Genomic DNA, 25890 nt, shown 5'->3' with positions numbered 1-25890 from the left:
CAGTTCATGTAGGTGAATTTTGAAATGTATTTTAAAAAATCTGTGCTTTTATTTATTTTTCTATTGTGGTTGTTATTCTTTTTTTTTTAAAGGGGTTTGGTGTTATCCACCTTGGAATGGAAGTCTGCTCAGAATTTGGTAGTAATGTACTTCTTGCATGCCGAATTTAGGAGTTCTAATCAATTAATTGAATATAATCCTTGTTCCTGCCCATTATGGTTAATATAATGTAATTTAAAGCTGGCCTTCATGACATATCAGATTTGTTGAATGGAGTTTGATGTAGTCTAATATCAGGTTAGAATCCAGCTGTTGCGCTTGTGTTGCATCTTTACCTTTAAGAAGGATAAAGCCCTGTTTTAGCTAAACCCGACACCATCTTGGCTAACAGAGGTTCCGGTGACCGGGCGTGTGTTTGTTTTTTAGAAGCACTGGTTTTTTTCTTTTAGAGTAAACGGGAGAAATGAACGTCGGAGCAGATTCTTATAAATGTCGGATTTCATTATTTGTCGGCCTACCGTGAAGTGGCGGCAGGGGCGGCTGTGGCGGCGGCGGGGGCGAGAGGGACCGTACGAGAGCAGCCCGAGCCGGGGTCCGTGAGGAGGGTGGGTGCATACACAAAATACTTTCCCTTTAAAGCGGAGAGGGACAGAGGGGGTGAAGGAGAGATAAAAAAAGAAAAGGAAGAAAGACCGAGAGGGAGGGTGGGCGAGAGAGAGGGAGCGAGATTTTTGAAAAAAAGAGAAAGATGTCATCCTGTCGATTGAAACACCGAGGCGGAGCCATGGACCGCGGCCGACCAGGAGCTCTCTAGTTTGGGGTGGAGCTATACGCAACGCCGAGGCTTTGGACCTGACGCTGAGGCCTTTTTTTCCCCCGGAGCTATCGCAAAAATAAAAACAGCTGTTATGATTATCATCTTCTGTATACAAATGATTTCAATTTTGCATGCAAGCCACCAGTTTTTTTTATTACAGTAGACATAAGCAAATGATATTGTAATAACGCACCATTAAAGCAAGCATGATTCATTTTGTCGCATTTACAAAAAGCCTCCTGTTTATCGCCAACAGATTAATAATTCATAATTCATAGCAGCCGAACCACGAATAAGTAGTAGCTGATTCATATCGTCCGATGTCATTTTATATTTTTTGTTAATTAGCCCGGGCAGGTAGAGGAGAAATACAGGCCTCAGATTGTGTTTTCAAAGCAGCAGGTGGAGCGTTTCCTCCTGGGCTCCGCTCCCCTCCTCCCTCCTCTCTTTGCCTCTCTGCTCCCGGGTCGCTTAACTGTTGGTCCCCGGTGTTCAGAATGGATACCTCCTGGAGCAATTTCCTCTTTCAGGTAAGTCTGATTTGTTGAAGTCGCTTTAGGTGGTTTTCATGTTTGTTTTCTTAGGGGAAAAGAGGTGGTGAAGGAGGGGGGTGTTTGACATTTCTGCATGGGGTTAAAGAGAGGATGGAGGGGGGAGGTCACAGAGGGGTCAGGGTGAAGCTTTTTCCCCAGCCAGAAATCTTCTATCACAGGTAAACACCCAGATATGTTCCCTATCCTGGAAAAGTAACTAGGTACTTTTACTCAACTATCTCTTCGTACTCAGACTTTTACCTTATTTAAGTAATTGTTTATACTAAATGCGACTTTATACTCTTACTCCACTATGAAGTAAATGTTGACCTTTTACATCACTACATCTTTTCTATGTACTGCTGTCAATTTATATGTTTTTTTTCTTTCTTTTTCTTAAAGTTATTAATAAACATCCACACAGAATTTAAGGAAAATACAAAGTTTGGGTAAATCATAGAACATTTATATCACAACACTGAAAGTATTTACATCTTTTACTAAAAGGTAGGCAACTAAAGTAATACAAAGTATTAGCATCACAATCAGAAATACTTCATGTATCCCCTAGGGTAAATTGAATTTCATAACAGTGGCCTGATTTTACAAATATTTATATAACCATAGAGCCCCTGATGTAAAAATATAATTTATGAAGCGAAAGTAAAAGTATGTATTTTAGAACAATATATATTATGGTAATATAATGATTGATGTAATAATGTGTTCATCACTTTAATGGTGCAGATGCTAAAGACGGAGCTCATTTTTACAACTTTTTATGGGGCTGCAAATAACAACTATTTTCATAATCGATTGATCTGCAGAAGAATGTTCATTGGAATTTCTCCAAGTGCACGGTGATGTCTTCTTTTTCAGTATAAAACCCGAAGAGTTTCACTTTAGTATGGTTTGAGACATAGAAAAGCAGCAATTCTCCATATTTTGAGGGCTGAAAACATGCTTCCAAAACTTTTCAAATATTTCATTAACTGAAGCAGCTTCAGTAGTGACAAAAGACACAATGTAAAGTAAAAAATATACTTTTAATTCAGTATGTTGTTGTTCAAGCATTGCACTTTCTAAACAACACAGTGAAAAAGTATAGAAAATGTAATGTCAAAAGTCTGCCTATTGAAATAAATAGGGCTGCACCTAAAAATTATTTTCATTATCGATTAACTAGTTTTGTCTATTAAATGTCAGAATTGTCTGAAAAATGCTTTAAATAATTGATTATTAAAGAAGTTCTTAAAAAGTGATTATTTTATAGATTCTAAACCTAATTAGTTAATATTGCAAATACCCTGACCTCCTATTAGTTGGACATTACCTTACTTTTTTAACCAAAAACATGGTGTGTATCTTTTCTTACACTAATGTATTATGGACTTTGAATTAACTATGTGAAAATGTGTGTATTGCAGTTTTAAACATGTGTTCCTGGTTTATTTCTGGCAGACGCCTTCGACTCAGAGCCAGCCTGAGACGCCTCTCCAGTCGGAGCTGCTGCCGGAGCTCAGCGGCCCCGCTCAGAGTCCTCCGGCTGAGCACATTGCCTCGCCGCCGTCCACTGTCGACACGGCCGCCCTGAGCGAGGAGCCGCTGCCTGGTGAGGAAAACTCTTTCATTGTGCCATTTTATTGGTAGTTACAGACAGGAAACATGAGGACATTTTATCCAAAGCTATGTTAGAGCCAGTCTTTTGTTTTGGTAAAAAAGCCAAATATTGTCACTTAATCGTGACCCCTGATGGAAACAAAGGAAGGAAGCTGTGACATCTACTTACAATAAGTTCAATAAACCATGAAGATACAAATTCAAACTATTTAATTTGTGATACCGGGAAGAGTAAAACTCTACATGTGATTCTGTGTCTGTCAGTGAAACCCCTCATCAAGCCGGGGCGGCCGGCCCACATCTGCTCCACCTGCAACAAGGAGTTCAAGAACAGCTACAACCTGCGGCGCCACCAGTCGGTGCACACGGGCATCAAGATGAAGGACCGCGCCGCCCGGGAGAAAGAGGACGGAGGGAAGGCGGGGGGAGGAGGGCGGGTGGAGAAGCAGACGGTACCGCTCTCACTCCTCCACCTCACCCTGCCCCCTCAGACTCCTTCACTTCCACACAACGCAGCCACCGGCGCAGAGACCCTCCCCCTCCTCGGTCAGCAGCAAGATGGCTTGCAGGTGGCTGTGTCCATTGCCCCAGCAACTGTAACCATGGCTGCACCGCCTACTCCCATCCAGGCAGCTGTTGTTGTTGTGGGCTCCCTTGAGCAGGTGGGTTTATAGAGAGCTGCAGGAATGAGTCCAAGCCCCTTAGAATGAGTCAGCATTTTTTCACTTCCTGTTACCTCACCTGGAAGTAATTTAGTGTTCTTCGTTAGAAGCCTGAAATAGAATTGTGGAAAACTCAATCATATATGTTTTTATTTTGTTCCCATAACAGATGTCAGATTTCCTCACAGGTGATATTATTTGTTGGGGAATTTCTGAAAGGTCAGTTGCTAACAAGTGGCTCAGTAAGACTACTGAACCTTATTTCTCTGAACATTAGCTGCCTTTAGCTTACCGTTGGTGACAAAAAGTCATGTGATTCCTCATGTGATCCGGTCCGAGGAATCAAAGGCTTTATTGTCATATGCACAACAGCTACAGTGTACGCTCTGGCAAAAACATGATTTATGATGGGATCCTCCAACAATGCGACAAACAATATACCTAAGACATGAAAAAGTGTAGAATAATGGTGCAATGTAATAAGGAAAGGTAGTCTGCAGAGTGACTGTAATTTGGATGGATAACATTTTTTGTTTGTTTGCCATATGTATGTACTGTGTAAAATGATTCACAATTGAAAAACACAAAAATATCCTGAGTATGTCAGAAGTGAACATTCTTTACTTTGGTACAGCAGGTCATATGACAAAATATACCTCAGGACACAACCGTTTACTACTTCTTCATTTTCTAGAAAAAAACAAACAGATAAACTATGTTAGCAGGAGTTGCAAAAGATTACTGGGTCGTAAAAATGTACTCATGGTTTCAAAGTTTAGAAACAGTTATGTTAACAGTCAAATAATTTGTAAAATCACCAACATATTGAAATAATGTTTTCTGCTGCTGCTCCACAGAATCCAAACCCCAACCCCAGCAACAGCAACACCAACACAGTGAGGAAGAACCACGCCTGCGAAGCCTGCGGGAAAGCCTTCAGAGATGTCTACCACCTGAACCGCCATCGCCTGTCGCACTCGGACGAAAAGCCGTACTCCTGCCCTGTCTGCCAGCAGCGCTTCAAGAGGAAAGACCGGATGAGCTACCACGTGCGCTCACACCAGGGCGGCGTGGAGAAACCCTACGTCTGTCCGCACTGCGCCAAGGCCTTCTCTAGGTACATAATTTGTCTTCTTTCTTTGATTAATAACTCTCTGAATAGAGATAAAAACAAGTGTATTATTTACATTGAAATAGTTGTATAAAATAGTATTCAACATGGAGATCTGTATCTGTCCTTTTATCACCTAATCCAAATCAGGTTCAGGTTGTTTTCTTCTGAATCATTTCTCTTCAAAGTCACATAGGTTTATGATAATCTGATGAATCCTGGATAATATTACCTGTATGTACGTAAAAAAATCATTACAACTTCAATGTCAGAAAGTCAGATTTTTATTCACAGAATATTACCCTGTTGTTCAACTAAATTGACAGCAACCTAATGAAAAAATAATCCGTATATTTAGGAGTTTAAAGTGGTAGATTTACAAGAAAGATCTCACAAATTTAGAAGAAAGGACACGCTGATATTTCGCAGATATTTATTTGGTACGTTTATAAGAAAAAAGTAACATAATTATGGGGAAAAAAACAGATATGCTTCGAGTATAAAATGAAAAAAATGTTTGCTAATGTTACTGTTTTTTTAACAAATAACCGATTTTCTTTCATATTTGTGTCTTTCTGACTTGGTGGAACAATACAATACAAAGGAATTTTATTGGCATGACCACATCAAAACATGGCATTGGCACAAACCACTGCATGTACAAGAGAAAATAACGTGTATTTGTAAAGAAGGCTTTCTACATCCTAGAAACACATTTGTAATTAGTTGTGTTGTGTTTTGTTTTGTTTTCAGACCGGACCACCTCAACAGCCACGTCCGACAGGTGCACTCTACAGAGAGACCGTTCAAGTGCACGGTAACGTCTTCATCTGTCTGTTTTCTGGAGCTCTACCAATATGGGTTTGTGAATCATAAAGACCATGAAACACTGGATACTGATGATGATGATGATTAATACAGTGAGGGGTTTTAAATAAAAAAATCATTACAAAGAAACAAAGCTGTAATCTAGGTTTGGTAAGGAAATTAATATTTATATACAATGCACAGAGCTGTACCCTACACTTTATCTCAGTTCTAATATTAGTAGAGAAATGTCAAAACCAGTTTAAATTAGTTTATTTAAGAGAAAAACCTTTAATATTTTATAAGTGTAAAGCTTTTTTAGATTTGCAAGAAAAAAGAGTAAATGACCTAAGATAAAATCAAAAATTCAGTACAATTTTTGTGAGGTAGCACAAAAAAATTGGGAGACTAAAGCAACTCCCGTCTAAATGTATGAAATGAGAGAATTCCCTATTTAATTTATTACTTTAATTGACAATAATATAGATTTTCTTTTCTCATATATTTACGACTTTAGTATCAGGTACTATTATCTTCTCTCCCGGCTCTTTAATTAATTTTCCTACAGTGGCCCCAATAATACTTCTTAGAACTAATGTTGAGAAAAAAAAGCACATTTTAAATGTTATATATTTGAAGTTATTTTTAATAAAAAATATCTCTGTGCCAATTTTTGATATTTGCATACTCTGCAGTAGCTTTTTGTAAAAACGTTTTTATGTTTACAATAATTCCCTTTAGGTTATAATAAGGATTGGCCATATGCCCTGTGAGACGTTAAAAATAAGAAATGTTTATTTATTGTGTACATTGAAGAAATGATCATTATCTGTTGTTGAGTTAGATTGTGTTGGGATAAAATACTTTTTACATCTTATTGATTTTGTTCAGATTGTTCAGGATTAAACAGTGCCCAATTGAATTTGCTCTACATCTATTATATTATGATAATTAACCCAAAAAAGTTACCTATAAAACGGATCTTATCCAAACTGCCTGACGTTATTTTTATGTTCTCACATGTTCTGGGTTTCTTTGTTTGTCTGACTGTGTGTAATAAAGCTGTATCCGATCTCATGTATTGGTGCTTGTCTTCTTGCTCCCTCACAGACGTGCACGTCGGCGTTCGCCACGCGGGATCGTCTCCGAGCTCACTTGGTGCGTCATGAAGAGAAGGTGCCGTGTCACATCTGCGGGAAGCTGCTGTCTGCGGCGTACATCACCGACCACATGAGGGTCCACAACCAGGCGCAGCACCACTCCTGCCACCTCTGCAACCGTAGTAAGTCCTGGGAAACATCACAAATCTCCTTTAAATCAAATCAAACAAAGCAGCCTTCATGGTTAGCCTGCTAACTGAGTGATTCACATGAAAACCTGTTTATAAAAGTGTGTTCAAAAAGCTCTTTATTTGTCTCATATTCTCTGTGCTGAAAGCACTTCTTTTCACCCTCTGTCTGAAACCAGAGCCCAGTCTGCTCTGATTGGTAAGATTTTGCCAGATCGGATGTGATTGGTCAACCACTTAGCAATGTCCCGCCCCTTAGCCGATCAGGTACAATGTGTTGGAGCCCTAGCCAGTAGAAGCGTGAGTTAGAACTACAATAGAGTTGTTTCAGGTAAGGGGGGAGTGTGTGGGAGAGAAACTCCCTGGGATTTTAGCCTTTGCAGATCTTCTAAGTGACTTTGAGTCCCAGAAAAATGCTATATAAATATAATATATTATTATTATTATTATTATTTACATGCACAAAAACCCACTACAGGAAAAGGAAAACCCCCTAAAGTACAATAAGGTCTCTCTTTAAAGAATAAACTAGAAAAAACTACAAAAAAACTAGAAAAAAGCAACATCTTTTTTAATAGAATGAAATACAATTCTATTAGCAAGAATACTTTAAAAAATACCATCATGACGTGTGTGTGTGTGTGTGTGTGTGTGTGTGTGTGTGTGTGTGTGTGTGTGTGTGTGTGTGTGTGTGTGTGTGTGTGTGTGTGTGTGTGTGTGTGTGTGTGTTTTCCAGGCTTCACCACCCTCACCTACCTGCGGGTGCATGCTCAGAAGCACCATGGTCAGGAGTGGAAGGAGAGCGGCGGGGCGCGGGGGGGCTTTGGTGGGACGGGGGCCGGCGGTGTGCTGCTTTGCCAGCTGTGCGGGGTGCAGTGCAAGACGGCCACACAGCTCCAGGGTCACATGGGCACCCATGCCGCTCAGGGAGACCCTGGACACGACCCCACAAGTGCCGGCCCCGTGGGCACCACCAGCGTGGCCGTCACCGTGTCCAGCGCCAGCGCCGTGGGACTGCTGGTGACCGACTGTTCCGGGATCGCACCCCCGCCCCACAGCTAGCAGGCTGGGAGGGCAGGGGGTGGGTTGGGTGAGGGGTTGGTGCTGGGGATGGAGGCAAAGGCAAACAAGGAGCAGAGAAGCAGAGAGACAAGATCCTATCCAGGTGTGTGAATCATCTTCTGCCATCTTTGTTTTAATTGGTGAGAATGAGGATGTTTAGGGGGACTTGTACATCATGTGAAAACCTGGAACCTGAAAATCACATTGCATTTCATTTAGCTGACGCTTTGATTTTATCCTTAAAGAGGACATATAATGCTGACTTTCAGGTACATACAGTATTTGTATTTATATTTTTCTCATACTGCCTGTGCTGCAGCACCTCTTTCACCCTCCGTCTGAAACTAGAGCCCAGTCTGCTCTGATTGGTTAGCTGGTTGGCTCTGATGTGATTGGTCAACCCGCTTAGACATGTCCTGCCACTTAGCCTTTCACGTACAATGTTTCAAGGTTTTATTGGTCATATGCACAGCATATACAACGTATATGCTGTGCATATGAAAATCTTATATCCCATGCTCCTCCAACAACTCAACATACATGGTGCAAATAAGATAAATAAAATAGTGCAAAAAGAGAGAAGAATATTTACAATAACAACAATAAAGATTTAAGGATGTGAAATATATACATATGTGGAATACATTGAAAGTATTTAAATACTTTACACTGTTGAATGAGGAGGTATGGACAGATGCATATATTATGTATAACAGATGTATATGGCAGATATGTATAATATATATATATATATATATATATATATATATATATATGTATGTGTGTACTATAAACAGACAGAGCTCAGGAGTTCAGCAGTCTTATAGCCTGTGGTATAAAACTGTCTCTGAGACTGGTGGTCTTGGTCCGGATGCTGCGGTACCGTCTGCCAGACGGCAGCAGACAGAACAGATTGTTGCTGGGGTGATGGGGGTCCTTTATTATCCTACCGGCCTTCTTCCTACACCGCTGGGTGTAGAGGTCCTCCATGGATGGCAGCTCCGTCCTGGTGATGTGCTGAGCAGTTTTCACCACCCTCTGTAGAGTCTTACGGTTGAGGGCGGTGCAACTGCCATACCAGGCGGTGATGCAGCCAGTCAGGATACTCTCGATGGTGCACCTATAGATGTTGCAGAGTATCCTGGAGTCCATGTTGAACTTCCGCAGCCTGCGGAGGAAGAAGAGCCGCTGTCGAGCCAATAGAAGCGATTGTTACGTAGTGATGTCACAATGTCACAGAAGTAAACAAAGGGGAACAATAGTTTAGCATAAACCAAACCACTGTAAGTGCTATATACTGAAATTGGATTTAATTTTAGAATCAGGTTTATTGCAAAGTAATAGTAGTAGGGCTTAGAGTATTATGATTAAAGTACATGATGGCCCCATGCTCTATTATGTTTCATAAGTGTTTGTGTTGAAACCATTTCAAATTGTGGAAAATGCATCCCAAATCAGCAGAGGGATAGGCGTAAAAACAGCGGTTCTCTCTCAATTTAAAGCAATTCTCTTTCATGGTGTGAATGTAACATGTACAATATTTCTAAAGCATCAACTACTAATAAGATTACAAAGTAAAATAACAAGATACAATTCATAAAATCAAGAAAGAAGCAGAAGAAAGTGTGTGAGTGCTTGCATGCTGAATCAAGAAGCCAAAAATTAAAAAGGTTTCAGGAGATGGATGATAACATTTGTTTAAAAAATATATACATATCATACACACAGTATGACGGATAACCAAAAGTATTTGGCGGGGGAAGTTACACATATTATTTTCCACTGATGATAACATCTGTCATTCAAACCTGCTTCAGATTGTAATGATATCTGCCTTGGTCCAAGTGACTCACTCCCACAAGTTTCATGAAAATCGAGCCAGTGTTTTTTCTTTAATAGTGAACTAAAACTTAAAAGCAGTAATGGCATACAAATCATTTGAAAGAACAATCCCTTACAAAAAAATGCTAGCCTTTCAAACCTGATGATTCATGATGATATGTTGTAATATTTACATGCTTTTCACTTTCCAGATGTTTTCATATCCGGAAGTGAACACAGATCGGTGGTGTTTCCTGCTCAGCGCTGTTCGTGGTTTCATGAGGACGGCAGAATATTTCTGACCTTTTACTTCCAGCTCCATCAGTGTTAAACAGCCGAGAGACACACTCTGCAAACTGTTCCACGTCTTTGCAAATCAGCCGAGTCAAAGCGAGAGACTTTGGAAAAGACGATAAGCAAAACCTCTGCTCATTCTTTAGGGAAAAAATAATTGTATTTTTATTCATGTGGCTTAGCGATTAGCTGTTTTTATTTTCCATCATGTCATTGTTTTAATAGTTGACAGCCTGTCAAGATTTTGTAAAGTCGGTGTTGTTTCTGGATTATTTATATTCCATGATATCAGTGTTTATTTATAATGAGATTGACCTAACATGAATTTTGATCAGTTTCCCCCTTATTTATTAATATTATCGATATAATATAATTTATTTTAACAGTGTCCAGTTTGCCTTTATCTGAGTCTGCAGAGCACGTACACCTCACAGGACATGGGTCAGCTATTTCACATGGACCATCATGTAAATACACTTTTATAACGTGGATAAAGGCAAACTAATAATACGTTATTTGTGTATATTCCCCTCCATGAACATGAATGTGCTTCATATGGTCCTTGCTCTGTCTCTGGATGCTGATTTGTAATTCTTGAAAAAGGTACATTTGCCATGTAATTTGTAGCTACCTTGGTGACACATTTTCTGTGGCTGTGCATATTGATTGTAATTGATGCATAGTGCATAGCGCCTCGTTACTACTGTATTAAAAAAAAGCACTAAAATGCATATGTGGGTTTAAGTGGAAATCATCTGTCTGGGTGAATGTCAGCAGTGGAATGTAAATTAGGTACTATATTTGATTATTTGCTTTTCATGCGACTTTAATGTTCTGCTGCGCTACATCTATTTTAAATCTTAAGTAACTTTGCAAATTAAGATCTTTCCCACAAAACTAATGAAAGTACAGCTAAAAACGACTGGGCTATTAATCAATGAGATTGGAAATTCATGAAACTTAATTATTGAAGTAACTTTTTACGGAAAACATTTAATATTTCCAGCATCACACATATGAAGGTTGGCTGCTTTCCTTTGAATGATTTTTTAATATAAGTTGTCAAATTTTTACTTATTATGTGCTCAACAATGAATACAATGAAGCCCTTATGTCTATGGATTCACACAATGATTCAAAGTTATTGTATAAAATAAAAGTTTGTGTTTAAAAAAAGAAAAGCATCATGCAAGTAAAAACAATTAAAAAGAGAAATTACAACAGGATAAAATAAATAGAATAAATCACTGCAATTTAAAAAAAAAATGGACGAAGTATAAAAATATAAAATTAATTAATATATAAATAATTGAGAAAATGAATTAACTCAATGAAAAAGAATGTACATAATGACGAGAACATATATCCACTAACAAATAAAACACAATTATTTTGCAGATTCAGATAATAGAAAAATATAAATTATAAGTTTGTTATATTACAGAAAGGTACCAGCTGCAACATTATAGATAAACATTAATGTATCAATAATTACAATACAATAACGTAACATATTATTATGAAATGTAATACATAATGAGCACTTTGAGTAAGATTTTGAGTGCACGAAGTCTACTTGTCAGAGAGCATTTTGATATTAGTTTGAGTAAAGTATCTGAATACTTCCTCCCCCTCCACTGCTGTGAAGCTAGGCTAACGTTAGCATTGTTTGCAGTGGGCTGAACAGCGTCACCCTCCCCCACCCGGCGGCTTTACCAGCGCCTCCTACTTAACAAGCTAGCCAGCTAGCCGCTGTAAAGGCGACCAGAGATCTTTTAAAAATACCGCTGAACATTACAGGGCCTGCTGGATGATATATTTCATCCAGGAAACACAAGAAACTGCCTTAATGGGACGCTTGTTTGGCGTGTTTTACGACGCAATGGCCAGCTAGCAGGCGGTCCCAAAGCTAGCTGGTTGGCTAGCCGGGGTAGGAGCTTCTGAGACCCTCATCTAATCACGGCTTTTTCGGCCTTTTTTAAATTAGTTTCCGTGTCATGCCAAGTTTATTTTAACGGAGGTTTTATATGTAGGTTTGTTAGTTTGAATTACCAATGAATTGTTTTCTTTTTTGAATATGTAGGTCACTGAACCCGACCAATGATAGTTATTTGGGTCATCCTCGGGTATTAGCAGGAACAGCTGGTTAGCACGGTGGCTAGCTGTTTTTATTTATCAGTCAGTTTTAACGAAAAATGCAATAACTTTGATGCACATGCTTGTACAAGTAGATATAACTCTGCAGTCTGTGTGTCTGAGGATATCATCGAGTGGATTTTTTTTTTTTAATAGTTTGGAGTCGTCGCTTGGCCATCGTTAGCTGACTGAACTAGCCGGAGCCTGCTAGCATCTGAGCAGCTACACTAATTAACAAGGTAAGCGTAAACAAAAAGAAAACTTTAAATACAATAAAGTGTCTTCACTTATGGTTCTGTCCGCTACATTTTCATGTATTTATATAAGCTGTCACCGATATTTTTCAGGCTTTTAACGCTTGTTTTTACACGTTTATTTATGTATATATTTATTTTGTACTTGGGTTTTGTATCCCACAGTGGTCATTATTCTTACAACATTTTTACTTTTGCATCATCAATCTCTCGTAAGTGTATGCACAATAAGCATTTGTATTTCAAATGAAAATAAAGTTAAAGCAACGTAAAAGTCAAAAACTTAAGTAAAGAAAAATAATAAGTGGGTGTTGTGCATAACATGTTTGCTCTTTAAAAACCGCTGTCTCTGCAATGTTATCACATTGCTAAACTATCATTGTTCATGTGTATTGGTGCACCTGCTTATCCACTTAAAATCTGTGAATTGCAGTATTAAAACATCCAGGGACAGTTACAAGTATACAAATGTACTACAGCTAAGTGTATTTCAATTATCGACTTTTATTTAATTTAAATGCCTAGCACAGGTTCCTAGAGCCAAATGGGACGTCATTTTGAAATGCTTGTTTGCACTGATAAACTTCCCCAAAATGTTAGGTTTAAATCATATAAGAAAATCAGATAATTCTCCCATTTGTAACCAGCAAGTGTGTGTAAAAAATAAATGTGTCACTGTCAACTACAGGATGGTTTAGTCATTTAAACGATTAACCTCAGGTAGCATTGGACACATGTTAATGTCACCAAACCAGCGGAAATACTAACTAAACATGCATTTCTTAAAGGGGCCCTATTATGCTTTTTGGGGCTTCCCTTTCCTGTTGTTTGTTAAATAGGTTTTTGTGCATGTATTGCAAATGGTCTGCATAGGCTAAAATCCCAAAGTTCCCTCCAGAGGGAGTTTCTCTCCCACACACTACCCCCCCTGCCTGAAACGCCTCGATTGTACCCCTTTGTTAACTTCCGTAACAACATGACATCACTATCACTCACGCCTCTCATGGCTAGTGCTCCAACACTAACCCTTTATAATAGGCTAAGGGGAGGGACATCTCTAAGCAGTCGACCACTCACAACAGAGCCGGCCAGCTAACCAGTTAGAGACTGGGCTCTGGTTTCAGACAGAGGGTGAAGAGAGGTGCTGCAGCACTGGCAGTATGAGAACAATAAAGAGCTTTTTAAAAAATGTAAGCATGGAATCATGTCACAGTAGAGACACAAAATACAAATATGAACCTGAACATAAGCAGAATATGTCCTCTGAAAGGTGAATGAGTTTTTGTCTAAACTACCAATAGTTACTCCCACTACAGGATAAATTCTTAGCATATTTTACCCCCTCTGCTCAACTATTTCGACCAACAATCCACACAGGAAAACACTTTTAGTTGAATATGTTTCTAAACCATCTTTTCTGTCTGCACACACAGGAAACTCGTGGATCATGCTGAGTTAGGAGTTGTGTTTCCTCCGCGCCCAGCCGGTTTGGTGCAGACAAAGTGTTTCTGGGGGTTTGGTGAGAGGAGGGATGGCATTTCACGGTGCCGGCAGGCAGACCGTTTGTGGAGACTTGTTCCCGGGCTCTGAGCTGGGCCACAAGTATTTCTGTGTCAACTCTTCCTGCGGAGCCCCGTCCACCGGCCTTAGCGCCACGCCGTGCCTGACCGGACCCACTGCCCCAGCTGGGACGCCTCGTCACCCCACAGCTCTCGGAGGGAGCGCAGGCGGTGGAGCGGCGGTGCCTCAGCCCTACAGCAACCCGGCCAGCGAGGTGCCCAGCCCCGCTGAGATGGAGCCAGATCGCCCCATCGGTTATGGGGCCTTCGGCGTTGTCTGGTAAATATATATTATGAAGCACTATATTTGTGTTTTGCGTGATAATAAATATAGAAAAATGCACATACACTCACTCTTTGGGAAAACATACAGTAGTGTTTGCAGAATTTCTGTTATTTGTTGTCCATTAGGCCTAGTTCTTTCCAAGCAGCCATTGGTTTCGTTACATGTCTTTTTTAATATATATTTTAATTTAACTTACAGTTAAAAATAGAAAACATTTATAAACATGAATGTAAAAAACAAATATAGAAGCACAGGAATTAAGAATTCAAAGCCGTTACATATGAATACAAAAATGTCCTTTATACTGTAAGTCCACAAGCCCCAGGGGATATCTTCAATATGCTTGTTTTAAAATCAACAATAGCAATGCACTGCTTTTGTTTTGTGGAGCATGATGAGCTATAACTACATTTTATTGTGCACCCCTGTGTTGCAGAATGACAACAAACAACCCTTAAATATAAGACAAAGAAAGCAACATATCCTCGCATTGTAAAGATGGGACAAGCTAAATGTGTTTTATTTGTATACGAAAGAACTATATTGCAACACCAGTTACAAAGATTTTCTTACCTGCTGAATGTGTAGCTTGACTATCTTGTTTACGACTTACTATGTAAAAACCATCAAATTAATTAATAGATAAATAAAGAATAAGCACAAAACCATCAAATATAAAAGCAAAAGGTCTTTATAATGTGTGTTTTATCTGATACAGTGCAAACCATTTACTTTACTTGTCTTTACCTGTTGTACCATTTATAAAAAATAAGTGGCAAATTCCCAATAATTAAAAAAGAACCTGCAAATCTTTTGTATAAAAATACCACACTCATTCACAATCAAACGTATAATAACATATCCTAAGCATTGCACAGGTCCTATATTTTTCTGTGGTTGTGGATGTTTTTCAGGTCCGTTACAGATCCACGTGACGGTCGGAAGGTGGCTTTGAAGAAGATGCCTAATGTCTTCCAGAACCTGGTTTCCTGTAAGAGGGTCTTCAGAGAGCTCAGGATGCTCTGCTTCTTCAAACATGACAACGTAATAACCAGCAGACAAAAGAAGGAACATGATGTCTGTAGTAGATGGGATTCAAATATATATACGTAATTGTTTTGTTTTCTGTCTCTGCAGGTTTTGTCAGCTCTGGACATTTTGCAGCCTCCACAAATCGACTGCTTTGAGGAAATGTATCCTTTTAAAAAAAAATATACGAAAGAATTGATCGGATGTCGGAATGATACCGTGGTGTATTATGAGGTACAAGAAGGATATTGGAGGGGTAAAATTCAGATAAAAGTTCAGAATTTCCTAAATGAATGTCCTAAAAGATATACACATTTTCTTCCTTTTTTATGGGTTGTAATATTCACATAAAGGAATACTTATACAATTATTTTAGAATGTGTCACAAAATTAAAAAACAAAACATTTTATTTTGTAAATTTGTGAGAGATACGGCTCTAATGTTCAGTAATTATTTACAATGAACATCATTTTGACTTAAGTTCTCTTAATTTATTTAGTTATTAGAAACGTACACATTTTATCTGAGAATATCCAAGCTTTTTTCTAGTGAATTTGTTTTTTCCTACAAATGTCTGACCGAACTCAGAGAATATCCTCAAAAGTTCTCATATTTTGTCTTATTTTTTTTACTACATTGACCCTCAATGCCATTGTAGAATCACACCTTCTTTATATAATATTACCAAAGTTGCGGCTTTTATTTCCAGCACACCTTGTCTTTAATCTTGCATTCACCTCCCCATGTCTTGCGTCCCAGTTTCTCTTCCTTTAACGGTCCCCCATGTCCTCCGTTTAATTCTCTTAATTTAGCCTCTTACTCTCTGGTCTAAATCCAGCTCCTCTCTATCCACCAGTGAATGTGAAGTAAGACATGTAACTGCATTCTGTTTTTGTGCCTGTGCTCCTGAGAGATGCATGGTGTGCATGTAGGCGGAGGTCATTCTGTGTGCGTGGTTTTTATTTTCCTTGACAGAGAACCCCCCCGCAGCTACGTGATCACGGAGCTGATGCAGAGCGACCTGCACAAAGTGATCGTATCTCCACAGCCACTCACCACCGACCACATCAAGGTCTTCCTCTATCAGATCCTCCGGGGTGAGCGCACTTTTGCTGACGCACTAAACAGTATTTATAGTTATTCAAATGGAGTTTTTGTGCTTGCAATCCTCTAAAAATATAAGAAAACATCCGTCACATTTCCCTTAAAATGGGGTCTTCAAATCACAATCACTTGTTTTGTCATTAGTCCGAAACCTGGAGAGAAGCAATTTACTTTTTCAATATGACTAATTTCCCCCATAACCCCATCAATAACATACCTAATCCCTGCAGGTCAGACTTAAATAACAATTAGCTGTGCAATACCCTGCATTAATCATTTAATAGCAATATAAGCAATGTTTTTCTTTTTCTAATTTATACTTTTATGCAAAGACTTAACTATATTTATTTATTCTAAATAGACCGACTGGGACAAAATACAATTTTCCCTGGGGATCACTAGAGCATTCCTTTTTCTGGATGAGAAAAAAGAGAAATATTCACATTGCGTTGAAAGCAATTTAAATTTACAAAATACAAAAACATGGTTAGTTTTTCTATTGGCCGATTCATTCGTTTATCAATTTTTAACTCTGAACCAAGAGTACAAACAGCAAATTGAAGAAATTGGGTACAATCAACACATCTAAAAGGATATTGTCAAATCAGAACAACAAATTAGTCTTTATTTCCTCTATTTAGATGTTTCAGCACATTCAGACATTTCTGAACACTTGGTTTATTGTTCTCTCTAAGTTTAATTTAAAATAAAATAATAACCTTCATTTCTCTACATATCTGGTCCGAGCGACATGTAGGGAGAGGACAGCTTAACTGTTTCTGCATGGGACTGTTTGGTGTGTATAATCCAGTATGGTGTAATGTCATGCCTGTTGCGGTTCAGGTTTGAAGTACCTGCACTCTGCTGGGATCCTGCACCGAGACATCAAACCTGGGAACCTGCTGGTGAACAGCAACTGTCTTCTCAAGGTGAAACAGAAACTCTGCATTCTGCTTTTTAAAACGTTTCCCAGTTGGAAAGAGTGGAGTATTTCCTGGACCTAAACACGATCTGATCATGCTCCTACATGGATGCATTAACAGGAACTCTATCTGATTTTATTTTAGAATTGTTACCTTATTTTTACATTTCAGATTATTTTAAATGTATTTCAGATTGATGGTTTCATTTGAGGTTTTGTAGATTATTTTATTTCAGGTTAGTTTAGATTTATTTAGTTATTTTTAAATGATTGTTGGGTGGTTATAACATTATAGGTTAAGTTGATGTTTCATTCTCTCACTGTAAGTGCTGCACTGCACTGCAAAATTTAATAAATTGATATTCTATTTCAAATGTTTTATTGAGCACTTCTGGGTAAACCTTGAGCAATGCAAGGCTAACTTTAAAAAAAATATGCTCTTTAAACCTGTGTTTAGATTTGTGACTTCGGCTTGGCCCGTGTGGAGGAGCCCGACCCGTCCCGTCACATGACCCAGGAGGTGGTGACGCAGTACTACAGGGCTCCAGAGGTGCTGATGGGCTGCAGACACTACAACTCGGCCATCGACGTGTGGTCAGTGGGCTGCATCTTCGCTGAGCTGCTCGGACGGCGCATCCTCTTCCAGGCTCAGAGCCCCATCCAGCAGGTGAGATCGCCTGCATCAACTTTTTCATGATGGACCTCTTGCTTTATTAAAACAGATCCTGGAAAACTAAAGGAAGACCAAAGGTTCTTTTTAAGTGAAGTTTGTTTTGTAAATCCTCAAACTCTGCTTCCTTTAGAATTTTTACTATAAAGACACTCTCCTACAGCTAAAACAGTGCATCTGCTAAGGTGAAATTATGCCAAGCTTTATGATAAAGTGCAATTGAATCACTGAACTGGTTTGGTATTTTTGTGTTTATTCAGCATTTGTTGCAAAAGGCCACCTACAGAGTTTGATAGCAGAGACAGGAATGTACAGCTTATATGAACCAGTTTAATGTTTTGATATTATGCACATGTGTGTTATTGTCTTTAACTGGCTCTCTATCCTGCAGCTGGATCTGATCACAGACCTGCTGGGGACCCCTCCTCTGTCAGCCCTGTCGTCAGCCTGCGAGGGTGCCAGAGCCCACATCCTGAGGGGGCCACACAAGCCGGTACGTGGCAAAAAGACTCAGAGCAGTCTCTTTTCTGCATAAATGTTGCCTTTTAGGTGCACCTCTAACCCTGCTTTTTGAGCAACATCTTTTTGTTTCCGAGAAACAATTTCTAAACTTAAGCGTAAATAAAAAATAATGTTAGTGGACTGGACTAATGTAAGCTCAGTGAAATACTATCATAAATAAATATTCGGCCGTGTGATTATCTCAACATTTTATTAACCTACAACTGATGAATAATCGCTTCTTACCTAAAGCTCCTTCATTCAATGTTGTTCACAGTGAGAAAATGCTGATTAAATAAAAACTCATTTTATTGGGGTGTTATTTACGCATTAATTAACAAAAAAACAAGATAATAAATCTGTAGATTTATAGAATTTGTAATAGATATCCTGTTATGAGCACCATAGTCCATCAGCTGATAGCATTCATTGATTAATTTATGTATTTGTTTATGATTTATTGGAAATGAAATGCCTGATACCCCATCCCAGGTTATTTGCAGATAATACAGCTGATTTGTTACCAAATTTTAAATCTGCATGCATGCTGACATGATAGTTTACTCTAAATGTAACTGATGCCTGAACTCTATTTAAAGTCGATCTGTCAAATAATGTCTGCGGATATGATGTGTAATGTTCAGCAGCACATTTTCTAAAAGACGACAATGAAAGAAACCGATTATGTATTTTTTGTTTGCTGTATTTCCAGCCGTCGCTGTCGGTGCTGTACATGCTGTCTGACGGAGCCACACACGAGGCGGTGCACCTGCTCTGTCGGATGCTGGTGTTTGACCCGGTTAGTCCACACACTAACATAGTTAGTACTGTTTTATGTTTGTGTTTGGTTGTCTTTATCCAGTCTCTTTTTTTACGTTCAGACTAAACGTATCTCTGGCAGCGACGCCCTTTCCCACCCGTACCTGGACGAGGGGCGCTTGCGTTACCACACCTGCATGTGCCAGTGCTGCTATTCGGTGCCCAGCGGGCGAGTTTACACCCGGGACTTTGAGCCGGTTGCCGAGCGGCCGTTCAGCCACAGCTACGAGAACAGCATGCTGTCCGTGTGGCAGGGCAAAGGTATGCCTCACACACACTTCCTGCTCAAACTAAACACACTTCCACCTTACGCACGTCCAGGTGTTTGCCTCAGACTTAGTTTGTTACTGTGTATAGCGGCAACATCTTCCATCCAATTCCAGACAAAAAGAGCCTTTCATACATTATTTGACATGTTCCAGTATCAACAAAATAAAGTGTTTAGGTTTCATATATATTTTATTACCCTGTGCCCTTCCATGGCTGGCTTGTTTCACTCTGGTAAAAAAAACACAAGCCTATACTAGTGTGCTTATCCCACCACCACCTGTCTCCAAAATACAAACATCACCCAGTGCCAAAAGCTGCCTTCAAAATAAAAGCATAACCAATGATTTTATTTAACTAAAATAATTACACTAAATAAATTCACAATTACAATAAACAGCAATAACAGCAAGACAAGACAAAACATATTTAACTTTTTAATAATATAAAACAATATATAGCTCCAACCCTGTGTGTATCTCTGCAGGAACTCCAGCCCATTGGTGTTAGGTGTAATCGAGCGCCGTCACCTTTTTAAAACCTTTTTTACTTTTTTTGCTGAGCAGTCTGGTTTGCTCGTCTTAATTACATTTATTTCGAACCACTTAAAATGATTTGTATGTAAATATGTGTTCATTATTCTTATTATTGGCCAACTGTTGGTTTTATTTTGTATTTCTTCTAACGCATATCTCTTTTATTACTGTTCTTTATTATTATTGTTCAACTGTTTGTCTTATTTTATTCTTATCTCTTATTGATATTTTAGTTTGTGTTATCTTTGTACTAGCATTTATTATTTTAAAGAAATATAATGGTCAAGTTATGGTTGTGATTATTTTATTTAGAGTTGTTTTCCTTCTTCAAATTTTAGGAACATTGATTTCAATTTATTTTTTAAAGTAAAAAAAATAACAATATACAAATTAATGTAACAAATAAATTACAAAATAAAAGAGATTACATTTAAAATCACACACATGAAACGTGCTTTATAAATAAAGTTTAGCCTCCTGTAATTCCTGCTGGCTCTTGTCTACAGAGTTGATCCATCGCTTCATCACGGAGCACCAGCAGGGCAAGCGTGTGCCGCTGTGCATCAACCCTCAGAGTGCTGCCTTCAAGACCTTCATCAGGTGAGGAGGAGCTTATTTCTGATGTCCCTTTATCACTTTACCGAACAAACTGATGTTAACATGGATGATTGTTCTGTATTCCACGTCTGAGAGAGGTCTTTGTGTCCGCAGGTCCACCGCATGGCACTCCTCTAAGGTGTCCAGGAAGGAGGAGAGATGAACGTCCTCCTCTTCCTCCCGGGGCGCGACAGCAGAGTGTGAAAAAGGATTTGATCGCCCGTGAAAATACTGAAGAGTTTGGGTCTTCTCCTTTAATTTTCTTCCCCTGGCGAGATGCAGACGGGGGAACGCACCCAAAAAAACCTCCTGAAGATTCTAATCACTAATTTTACCTCCTTCAAAAATCTAGAGTTTCAGAATATGGAAACTATCGCTTCACTTTTTTTAAACGACCCAAACAGCTGATGCTTCGGGCGTTTCTTTTCCGGTGCTGATGTAAAAAATAAAGAAAAGGCTGCTTTAGGAAAAAGAAAGAGGAACTACTAGAGTGGATTTTCCATCTGTGTTAGTAGAGACTTTAAAGAATAATGGTTTTAATTGTTTGGTAGAGTTAGTTGATTTTTGAAGTCATTCCAGCCCTGTGCAATGCGGTTTAATTTTGACAAGCGACGGACTGACAACACGGAGCGCGATGGCTTGCAAAGCGGAGTTTCCGACACTCCCGATACGAGCACGTACCGGATCAGTGTTCCCGCCAAAACTACACCGTACAGCGCCACGTTTATTTTAATTTGTTTGTCTTTTTTTGGAACTGCATTTCACTCACTGTGTTTTTCTCTGTGAGTCCAAGCCGTGTTAATAATGCAATCTAACAGATGTAGCAGGTTCTAACCACAGTCAGTCCCCTCGTGTTCGTCCACACCACAGCTAGATCCGTTATTGTTTTTATCTGAGTGCGGCTTCGATCTCTGTTTTTACCACCTTTGTTTCTTTGTCTGCATCATTCTGCAGGAGATTAATAGGAACTATTTTTCCTCAGTTTGAAGTTTTTGAAATCGGACATCAACAGATCTAGTGACCTCAAAGTATTTAGATTTGAAAATTACGACAGGAACATTTATGGCAGCTTATAAGGACCATTGTGGGTTACACTCATACATTTACAAGGACAAAAAATTACATACTCCTATTCAAATTCATAATAACAAATAAAACAGTTCTCTGGGATTAAAGTAAAAAGTAAAAGAGTGTGATGTTTTCAAACGCTGTGTTTCATTTTAATCTTGGAGAAAATGTAAAACTTTAATCTCTGAGAATACCCCTTTGTCTTTCAGAAATGTACCTTGACTACTATGAAAGAGGGTAAGGGCCACGTGTGGATTATTTTTTGGGATCTGGCCAATAGTGGATTATTTTTTGTGGTTTGGTTCTGATATTAAAGTCAGAATTCTGAGAAATAAATTCAGAATTCTGAGATTGAGACTCCCAGAACTCAATATAAAAAAGTACTTTGTTTATGATCTCAAAAAGATTGGTCCTAATCCTCTTGTGTTAATGACACTTTTAATTTGGTTTGCCTACAATGGCCCTTATACATCGTCGTAAAGAAATGATTTAAGGTTACCTAAAAAGATGCTCCGCTTAAAGAAAATTGCCAAATCCACGAATATTTGGCTGCCTTTTTTGTCTTCTTCTTCCCATCTCATTTTCATTTTCCTGCTGACCTCCTCTGCCTCGACCTTTTGCCCACCAGCAGAGAGAGAAACGTTTTTTTTTGGGTGATTTCTTAATTTATTGAGTGTCTGTTGAAGAGTGTGTGTCTCCACCCTTTGTTGTTTGAAGCGGTTTTACCTCAAACTTCCAGAGAAAAACAGAACAGAAACTGATGTGAGCATATCTGTAAAGTGAAAACCTCCTGTCACAACTTTAACGTCATTCCTCCAGATTCTTCTTCTCTTTACCTCGACCTCGCCCCCCCCCCCCACTCTGATTTTTTTTTTCTGAGAGAAGGATGTTTTCTGCGAAATGCTGCTGTTTTCTTGTTTTAGTTTGTTTTAGTTTCAGGCTCAGGTGTCCCGTTTATAGACTATGAATTGTACAAAGCCACATAAGGATGCACCAGTATTGATCCTGGTGTTATTATCAGTAAATAACAGTTTTTCAGATTCTACACTGTCAGCAGAATATGTTAAATTAATTATATCTTAATATCTAATTGAGTTAGATTTCAAAGTGAACATACTGGTGGTTTTTACATTTTTAACCCTTTAACTACAAACTCAACAAATGGTCCTGAAAGTCAAATGAAGGTGCATATATGTGAACTGTAATTTCACAAGTTACCTCGACTACATGGTTAAAAGAAATATTACTGAAATCTCAAAGTTTCTCACAATGTCGTTAACCCAAACTAAAATAAAACTGGATAAACTTCAATAAAATCTGTATCTCAAATGAGGGGAAGAAAAAGAAGCATTTTCCCCCTCATGATTACTGAGGTGTATTTATACTTCAGAAAATAAAATCTGCAGTATAGTATCAATAGTTTTTCCACCCTTCAAAAGTAACAATAATCCCTCTAATTCACACAAGACCGCCACATGTTTTACTCGTCTGTTCAGCAGTAATTCAAGGATCCTTATATGTAGATAAAGCAGGAAAACATGTAAAACCATCAGTCTGCTCTTCTGGGTTCTGGTCCCCCTCCCACCGTTCTCGGCCCTTTTCTGACTGCAGGAACTTGTCCACGAACCTTTTTTGTTGTTGTAAGGAACTCAGGAACACTCTGCCACCTCACAGTTTGTCCTGTCACATTTATATTTCAATTTAAAGCTCCTGAAAAGTCTGAGGGACTCTCCAGGTTTAGTTCCTGTTCCTCAGTTTCTGGGTTTTTGAAAGCTTTTTTTTATTCGTCATCTCCTTAACCTCCAGCAGGCGGCGGGGGCCCCGTCGGCCCCTCAGTCTCCTCCTCTCCAGGATCACAGCTCCTCCCCTGACTTGTATATCTGCATGTGTATATTTATTATCCCATGGAGAGTTTTTGGGTTTGAATGCTGTGCAATTGATTTGATGACGAAACGTACATTTTGTGGTATTTTCTTTTCTTTTTTTGTATTTAATTCATCTTTAGGAAGTGATTTTTATTAGAAGTTTTGTTTGTTGTGATCTGATTAGGTTTTTTACAAAAGCCGAACGTTGAGAAAATGTTTTGATAATTGTTCCCTAAATAAATTTGAAAACGCGAGTTACCCTCAGCATTAAAACGATTATTCTTTCAGGTTTTAAGTAGCAACGTTTCAGTGTGATAAACATAGATTTTGCTTTCAAAATAAAAGTATTAGTCGAGAGCCAACAGAATAATTTGAGTCTTCAAACTACCACCCAATTCCCACAGAAAACTGATGTTTCCTGAAGTTATCTTCTCTAAACTTTCCCACTCAATATAAGTCTTTAAATTGCCTTATTTTGTCAGATAAACTCAAAGAAAATTAATTTCATAAAGACTTAAAACAAACTGAAAAACATTTAAAAGATAATCTAAACTTTTTGTAAATGATCAGAACATTATTTCCGTTTAGGTTCCCTGAAGTGTCGTCTTTAATGACTTTCGGTGTTTTGTTGATTTTAAAAATGATGCCATCATGTTTCTTATCATTTCTACGAGACATTTTCTCTAAAACATCTGTAAAAAAAAGGGTCAGATTGACCCAAAGATAATTTACTTTCTAGTGATTTAAAACCCATTGCAGAAGCTGGAACATTTGACATTTTTCTCTCTTACTTAATATTTTGTTGATCTGAAAATAATTTCAACATCAAAATTCATTAAGATTATGTTGTAAATGCACATCATAAATAAATTGAGGGAACCCTTTAATTTCAAGCTCACATTTTCTATTTAGGGAACAATAGATCAAAGTTTTTTCCCTCTTGGACTTTTCTTATTTTACTTTTGTTTGTTTCTGTTGTGTTTAGAGGACGTTTTATAAACAGACGCCCTCCTGCACACTGTTCACAGATCAGAGACGGACAGCTGGCTCGTCATCTTTAGAAATTAGACTTGTTTTTCTTCTATGAAAAGAAACTTGATGTTTTTATTATTATAAATATGAAACTGATGTTTTAAACTGATGTTTTTTGTCCTTGTTTTAGCAAAAAAAACTGTTTTTTTGTTTGTTTTTTGACTTGTTCCCAACAAAAATACTTGAATTTCTTAAAAAAAAAAAATGTTTAGAGTTAAAGTAGTGAATGATAAATAAATAAATGGACACTGGATAATATTCCCTTTCATGACTACATCTCTTTTTTTACTCACAGCTCTATTAATTGATATTTGGAATGTGTACACTGAAAAAAACTGGACATTGACTTAAATTAAATCTATTATGTCAACAAATCCAACACATTGATATTAAGCTGAACCTACTATCTTTGACTTCAACTTAATATTATTGCTTTCAGCTAACCTAATACAGTTATGAAATCTGTTGACATAATACATTTAATTCAAGTCAACGTTTCAGTTTTTTTCAGTGAACACACCTGCATTTTTTAAGACAGTTAAATGTCCATAAGAAAACAAGTTAACATAAATAAAGAGATAGTAATCTGGACAGGGATAACAAATATTAAATTGGAGTCTAAATTAAAAATAAAGATGTAAAATAATTAAGAGATAACAATTGTGAATTAAAAAAGAATAATGGTAAATACGTTTAAAAATAATACAGGAATAAATAAAATAAGCTGATGAAAGATTATTAAAAAAATGTTCAAAAAACGTCAATTAAGATATCTTTAAAAATAATAACAAAACTATTCAACAATACAACTCTTTAAGGCTGCTTCAGAATGTATTACTAAACATGTGGAGACATTTGTAGTCGTACAGTACAGTAGTTTCTGATTTTTGCAGAGATATTAAATTAGAGTCTTTTTCCTTCGCAGAGAAAAATGTAATAACCTGTCTTTATGTAGTGTTCACATTTCAGTTGTGAAAATTAGCACATATATTAAGACGCCTCACTTTAATATATGTATATTAAAAAAACATTTTTTTAGAAAAAAATGTTTCCCTTAATGTTATTCCTCACCTGAGGAAATCTGGTGGTGATATCTGTTAGTTAAATGTTTTAACCTATACACCTGTAGTGTCTCACCTTGAAGTAACTAAGTACTTGAGTAAATGTACTTTGTCCTGCCCCCGCTCCTCCTCTGACAGGCAGCTCCTCCCAGCTGATCCTCCTCTCAG

At 38.1% G+C, this 25890-nt stretch overlaps 2 protein-coding genes across 3 annotated transcripts; both read left to right on the top strand.

Annotated features, from left to right (window-relative positions):
* The first annotated feature begins 358 nt into the window (after positions 1 to 358).
* LOC134877888 (myc-associated zinc finger protein) lies at positions 359 to 10746 on the top strand. The gene is made up of 8 exons (XM_063903560.1): positions 359 to 1347; positions 2812 to 2962; positions 3235 to 3632; positions 4490 to 4749; positions 5497 to 5560; positions 6661 to 6832; positions 7575 to 8003; positions 9934 to 10746. Exons 1-7 carry the CDS (start codon positions 1315 to 1317, stop codon positions 7898 to 7900), a joined length of 1404 nt encoding a protein of 467 aa, XP_063759630.1. The 5' UTR covers positions 359 to 1314; the 3' UTR covers positions 7901 to 8003; positions 9934 to 10746.
* A 951-nt stretch (positions 10747 to 11697) lies between these two features.
* nlk1 (nemo-like kinase, type 1) lies at positions 11698 to 24922 on the top strand. Of its 2 annotated transcripts, XM_063904082.1 has the most exons (13): positions 11698 to 11945; positions 12308 to 12390; positions 13839 to 14244; positions 15165 to 15294; positions 15388 to 15443; positions 16271 to 16377; positions 17228 to 17313; positions 17764 to 17973; positions 18368 to 18469; positions 19190 to 19276; positions 19359 to 19557; positions 20606 to 20699; positions 20811 to 24922. In XM_063904082.1, the coding sequence occupies exons 3-13, from the start codon at positions 13937 to 13939 to the stop codon at positions 20857 to 20859; spliced, it is 1428 nt and encodes a 475-aa protein (XP_063760152.1). In that variant the 5' UTR covers positions 11698 to 11945; positions 12308 to 12390; positions 13839 to 13936; the 3' UTR covers positions 20860 to 24922. The 2 variants fall into 2 exon arrangements, with proteins under 2 accessions (XP_063760152.1, XP_063760151.1); XM_063904081.1 differs by having other exon boundaries at positions 11702 to 12390.
* The last annotated feature ends 968 nt before the right edge of the window (positions 24923 to 25890 follow it).

Source organism: Eleginops maclovinus, chromosome 16 (genome assembly GCF_036324505.1).
Source record: "Eleginops maclovinus isolate JMC-PN-2008 ecotype Puerto Natales chromosome 16, JC_Emac_rtc_rv5, whole genome shotgun sequence".
Lineage (NCBI taxonomy): Eukaryota > Metazoa > Chordata > Actinopteri > Perciformes > Eleginopidae > Eleginops > Eleginops maclovinus.
Note: the sequence above shows the minus strand (reverse complement) of the source record. Positions and strands in the feature narration are given on the sequence as shown.

Coding starts and splice junctions, on each gene's coding strand:
- LOC134877888 (XM_063903560.1), top strand. CDS start 1,315: ATGGATACCTCCTGGAGCAATTTCCTCTTTCAG. Junction 1,348..2,811: donor GGAGCAATTTCCTCTTTCAG/GTAAGTCTGATT, acceptor TATTTCTGGCAG/ACGCCTTCGACTCAGAGCCA. Junction 2,963..3,234: donor GAGCGAGGAGCCGCTGCCTG/GTGAGGAAAACT, acceptor TGTGTCTGTCAG/TGAAACCCCTCATCAAGCCG.
- nlk1 (XM_063904082.1), top strand. CDS start 13,937: ATGGCATTTCACGGTGCCGGCAGGCAGACCGTTTGTGGAGACTTGTTC. Junction 17,314..17,763: donor ACAGCAACTGTCTTCTCAAG/GTGAAACAGAAA, acceptor ACCTGTGTTTAG/ATTTGTGACTTCGGCTTGGC. Junction 17,974..18,367: donor CTCAGAGCCCCATCCAGCAG/GTGAGATCGCCT, acceptor TCTATCCTGCAG/CTGGATCTGATCACAGACCT.